This window comes from Porites lutea, chromosome 1 (assembly GCF_958299795.1).
Source record: "Porites lutea chromosome 1, jaPorLute2.1, whole genome shotgun sequence".
NCBI lineage: Eukaryota > Metazoa > Cnidaria > Anthozoa > Scleractinia > Poritidae > Porites > Porites lutea.
This window is the reverse complement of record NC_133201.1, coordinates 29,272,798-29,278,797: the sequence shown is the minus strand read 5'-3', so window position 1 is coordinate 29,278,797 and position 6,000 is coordinate 29,272,798. Positions and strand designations below refer to the sequence as shown.

The following is a 6,000-nucleotide window of genomic DNA, read 5'->3' as shown; positions in this document are numbered from 1 at the left end:
AATAAATTTAATTTTTAAGTCCCAAAATATGACTAAAATGGATCTGCGGAGCCGGCAAAAAGTAGTTTGGGGTAAAATTGCCGGGTTACAAAATCCTTGGTTACTTCTTTAAAATTTCATGGCCTACAAATAAATTAGAATTCCCGTAATATGATTGGTTTCTGTGGACGGACTTTCCTATTGCAAAGCATAAGAAAAAAAACTAGCACCTGGTCGTATTATAATAATTTAAGAATCCAATAAATGTGGCTGGCTCGATACTGGCAAAGTTCAGGTTTTTGCGTTTTTATGAATCGAGACAAGGAGAGTTTGAGCATCACGTATACGGCAAACGGCAAACGTTAGATTCGAGTTGAGAATTTCTCAAAATAAAAAATGAGCAGACAAAAACAGCTCAAAACAATTGTTATGGCTAAAAGATTGCATGAAACTGCTAATTTATGTGTTGAAATAATGAAAAGTAAACGACAATTAAAGGGAAAGTGCTGGGCCCAACGTTGTTCGCCTTGTACATCAATGACGTACCAAGTGCTGTTTCCTCTGGCTCTGTCTTTATGTAAGCGGATGACACCATCGTTTATCATTTGGGGACACTATTGATAACACTGTCACTTCTTTAAATTAAGCTTTATCGGAACTGAACAGTTGGTGCTTAGAGAACTCTTTAACTCCTCACTCGGCAAAGTGCGAAGATATGCTATTGATGAGAAAACCGCACTTCGGGCGGCTAAATTCTATGTCGACGACAGGCTTTCCTGGTCACACTACCTTACAGACGTAAAAAAGAATTTTGTTAACAAACTGAACCTCCTGAAAAGGAGTTCGTTTTTGTGCAGAAAAGCCCTATTGGACTTGTACTCCAAGATAATATTACCATCATTTCTGTATGGACTTGGTTGTTTTGGGGCGGATGCCCTAATGCGAAACTTCTACATTCCCTGAAAGTATTTGATTGTAGGGCAGTCAGAATAATATACAACTTGCCCCGCGATGTGCCTACTGATAAAGTATACCGAAATTGGAATTGGATTGCTATAACCTTCTATTATAAAAGTATTAATTAATTAAAACTATTAATTATTTTAACTACCCCATAGCGTGTTTATAGGTGTAGCACCTGCGGGTCTTTCATACCTGACAAATAAACGTTGCACTGCGTACATTTTAAAAAATCTATTAGCTATAGAGGCGCTATTCTTTGGAACGCGGTCTCGACTAATTTTACAGGCCAGTTTACTGTATTTAATCGCAAAGTGAAGAAGGACTCTTATTTTAAGGAACTTGATTTTAAGCGCACAGTCGGTCCAGTCGCTGCCCAGGTACTACCAAGATTTAAAATGTTTTTAACTATTTTATGTTTTAAATGCTGTAGTCAATTTACTTAGAGATAACTAATGCAAATTCATTGGACATTGTATCTTTTCAAAATCTTGATGTATATTTTTTAGTTTTTATTCTATTTGTATTTTGTATTTTTACAATACTACAAGAAAGCATTTAAACAATAGACATAAACAGAGTAAAGCAAAATGAATTGTTAAAATATTACAGGGCTAAAAGAAATTAGTAAAAAAGTACAACGAGGCAATGAAATAAAACGGAGTTAGGACAGTTAAATAAGGCGTCAGTACCCACTTTCTTTTAGAGAATTCTTTTTTACATATTGTTTTGAATAATATTGGGCGGTTTAGCTTTTTCTCTGATAAGTAGGTTCTAGTAATCCTTTGATTTCCCTTTCGTAACATCAAAATTGTTGTCACTTACCACAAATGTTGGAGAGTTTATGGAAGGATACCTGTCATAACTTCTTAGCGATAATGGCAGGGACCTACGCAAGCCAGACCATTCTAAAATATTTGTTTTGCATATTTTTTTAAACAGTTGATTATAAGAATCGGTACCGTTCAGACTAAATAAAAAATCTTGAATGCAAATGACTCTGAAGTTCCAGATAAAATTGAGAAGGAATTGTGTAATCCGAGATATTGTAGTTGCAGTTAAAAAAGAACAACCCCCCAACGGAGCTCACTATGTGTTCAGGTAGCTTTTCCACGTTCCATTGGTCCCACTGAAAAAAATTTTTTAACCAAGCTAATCTCAATGATTTAACCATGCACTCGAGATCTGCCATTCTTAGTCCTCCCTCTTCGTATTCGTTTATAACTGAAGCTCTTCTTACCTTATCTACACCTTTCCAGAGAAATTTAAACAATATTTTATTCAATTCTTTTATCAATTCCTTGGGAGTTGGAAGGATCGAACAAAAGTAAATGTATTTAGGGATAAGAAAAGATTTGATTATTGTCACCTTACCGTATATCGACAGGCCTCTAGCGGACCATATATTAATAAGTTTTTTAATCGAATCCAGTCGTTCAATAAAATTCTTTTCTTTAAGCAATTTTTGATCGTAAGTAAAATATACACCAAGAGCTTTTATTGGCTCGTCCGGCCATTTAATACTGAATGGTTTTTCTTTATAATGTCTCTTAGATCCAATCCACATATCTTCAGTTTTTGAACAGTTAATCTTGTGTCCAGAGCGGAGAATAGTCCAGTTTCGAGTTCGCTATGACCGGTGAATTGAAGAAGTGAAGACGCATTTTTTACAGCCTTAGCCTCCATCTGAAGTAATATATTCACAAATTCCAACGAGAAAAAGATCTGTTTATTACTCTGTCTATTGTGTATATTCAAATTTCAAGCACTTACCTGCCGGAATTTCTGAATATTTTACTTTACGTCGAGGCTAACCTTGTGTGAATGTGTCGTTAATGTTTGTATTCAGCGGTAATTTTTAATTCGAAACTGGACTATTTCGCATGTGTTAAGTAGTTCAAATAATCTTTCGGCCGAGCTTGTGTCAGCTAACACAGCGGTTGTATCGTCTGCAAGCTGTAAAAGCTTAGTTTCTTAGTATCTAAGATTTAAAAATCAAAATCTGTAAAAATCATCGACTTACAAGACTGAAAAGAGTTGTAAATTATGAAATACAATTGAAAAAACTCTTTTAAATTACTCTTAAAAAGAAACCTGGAATTTAAATTTCTTAAATGCCGAGGTAAAGTATTGTGAACTAGAACCCCTTGAAAGGCAAAACTTCTCCGTCCAAATTCTAATTTGGCTTTGGGAAGTGTTAGTGAACACCCATTGTTTCTAGTGTTAATGTTGTGTTCAATTTTTGTAAAATATCTCTTAAAAGGGGTACAGACGTTATCCCGAAGACAATCAAACACAAGCTTGCAGGACTGTCTCTTTATTAAACTCTCCAGTGTCTGGACTTGATAATTTACACCAATGACTTTCTGACTTCGACGTTCAATGCTTTCAATTCGACTCTTACGGGAACGTAACCAACAGAGACCCAAAGTTCCACAATACGTAAAAACAGGTTGAATCATTGCTTTCTAGACTTTCTCAGCGCTGCTCTTGTCGATTAAAGGTCGGATTCTCCTGAGAAAATTAAATCCTCCAGCTGCTCTTTTATACATTTTGTCAAAATGTGATTCGAGATTTAAGGATGAATCCAAGTTTACAGCCAAGTATTTATAGGATGACGTGGAATTAATCAGTGTTCCATTTACAGTCAAGGCTAGTTGTCTTCCATTCAATGCATTAAGCCTTTTGGCAGTACCAAAGATCATACACTCAGTTTTGCCCTTTTTTAGATTAAGGACAAGCTCATTATCACGAAACCAAGAAGACAGGTTGCGACAATCTTCACTGAGATGCCTTTGAATGGTTTCCAGATCTTTAGCAGCCGTGAAAATTACTGTATCATCCGCATAAGTGATGATTGAGGTTGACTGAAGAGGCGTATGCACATCATTAAAATGTATAGTAAACAATAGCGGTCCCAATATACTTCCCTGTGAAACTCCAGAAAATATGGGATTGGCATACGACAAAGCACCTTTGAATTGCACTGTTTGCGTTCGAGAAAACAAATAATCAGTAAACCAATGAAGCTCCTTATTGTTAATTCCATAAGACGGCAACTCATTAAGAAGGCACGAGTGACTAACAGTGTCAAATGCTTTTGATAGATCGATAAAAACAGCACCCAGGATGTTTCCATTCTCAACTTCTTTCCTGATTATGTCCGTAAAATATGTAACTACTAGTTCAGTAGAGCGTTTAGATCGGAATCCGAACTGGAAAGATGACAGGAAACCATTATTTTTGAGGTGTGACAACAACTGTTTATATACAATCCTTTCCAAGATCTTAGACAATACTGGTAGTATAGATATAGGCCTGTAACTGTCGTGCTCAACCATGGAACAGCTTTTGAAAAGCGGTATAACCGTGGTGGCTTTCCATTCCATGGGCACTGAACCAGACTACAAGCGTTAGGATAAATTTATTATGTAGGCTAATAGCTTGGTTATAATAGTAGCTGCATCCTTTAACATTCCAGGGGGAAGATTATCCAGGCCGGTCGATTTTTGACATAACCAGTCTATTTGTAGTGAATGATACTGGGTAACACCTTTTTAACCCTTGCTGCGATCACTTTGGACATAATTTCCGTATCTACATTAGAGCGCGATCTTTTCCACTTTTCTCATGTAGAATAATTACAGCCTGTTTTTGTGAGCATGACATTTCCCCTTTTTCGAAACATTCATTTGCGCACTTGATAAAACTTTCACTTATTAGTGGCCAAACTCCAGATATCCACTAAATCTAATTTACTTTTGAAATCGTCGACACAAGAGATAACTGACTTACTTTTTGTACTTGCTCCACCTTTTTTGTCAAGTAATGGATCGAGTGGACAATTTGTTATCCACAGAATCCAGATTTTCATTTTCCAAAATTAAAAGTAGGTTGTTGAAAAAATTCACTTAATCTCTATCCTTGTTCGGCGCATAAACATTAATCAGCACATAGTCTTTATCTTGGATGCAAGCTTTTAAAGTAATGTATCGCCCATTCATGCCAGGTCTACAATTTTATGATTAATGGTGCAATCAATACCATTTTTAAACAAAATCGCAACACCTCGCGAATTAGAACTACCGTGGCAAGATATCATCTCAGCACCCCATTCATTTCTCCATTGATTCTCTTTTGCAGCGATAGGGTACGTCTCTTGTAAAAAAATAAGGTCTGCTTTGCGTTTACGACACCAGATAAAGATGGTTCTACTTTTACGGAAATTACTTAAGCCCTTCACACTGAGACATTAGTTTAAAAGCACTGAACAACTATTGTGGGACTGCATGCAAATTGTGGGACTGCATAGCTGAAAACAAAAGAGCCGAAGGTGTAATTGAACAAACGAAGGCGTGAATGTAGACATACTTTGAAAGCAAGTAAAGGATACTGATTGTGCATAAAGAAAATTAACAAATAAACACAGTAAGCTAAATTTAGAATAGAAAAACACTCGAAAAAATCTTAAATACAACACTAAAAGATAAGAAAAAGAAAATAATACAGGGACACACGTTAAGCACCAAAACACTAGCTGAAACATACTCCCTTGAGATATTCAAATGAAGTATTTTAAGAAGGTACTAACCCTTCTACAATCTTAAATGTTTTGTTTCTCAGAATCTAATTAGCTTCAATCTTGTTGAATTGTTGTATTGCTCCAGTAGTACCGTAAATTAGTTGAACAGATCTATGTTCGTTCTTTGATCTATTTAAAATCTTCAGGGATATTTGTTACATCATACTTTAGTTCTCCTATGTACAGATATCTACCAACCACTTTGGCCTCTGAACCTTGCTCTTTTGCCTTGAACATCGCCTTTATTAGCTTCCTTCGTTCATCTTGTATAGCTTTTGCATAATCTGCGGTTATGTAAGCGTCCATGAACCTTGTGCTCTCTTTAATTCCCTTCTTCCTGGAAAAACCTGATCTCTGTCTTTTCGGCAAACGAAGCGAGCAATGATCGGTCTGTGTTTGTTTTCTTTTTGGCCACGTGGTACAAATTCGCGTTTGCCGTTAGACGTGAACGTGATGCTTAATCTCTCTATCGTCGAAGT

General features: G+C 36.2%; 2 protein-coding genes across 2 annotated transcripts in view; one reads left to right on the top strand and one right to left on the bottom strand.

The window, feature by feature from the left end:
• Window positions 1-574, bottom strand: part of LOC140922090 (uncharacterized) — an 11,452-nt gene extending 10,878 nt beyond the window's left edge. The window contains exon 1 of the mRNA XM_073372118.1: window positions 526-574. Coding sequence (XP_073228219.1) covers window positions 526-574 — 49 coding nt within the window. The remainder of the gene's footprint in view (window positions 1-525) is intronic.
• LOC140947727 (chromodomain-helicase-DNA-binding protein 5-like) overlaps window positions 1-6,000 on the top strand; it is a 233,965-nt gene that overhangs the window by 21,028 nt on the left and 206,937 nt on the right. The gene's annotated exons all lie outside the window — the stretch shown is intronic.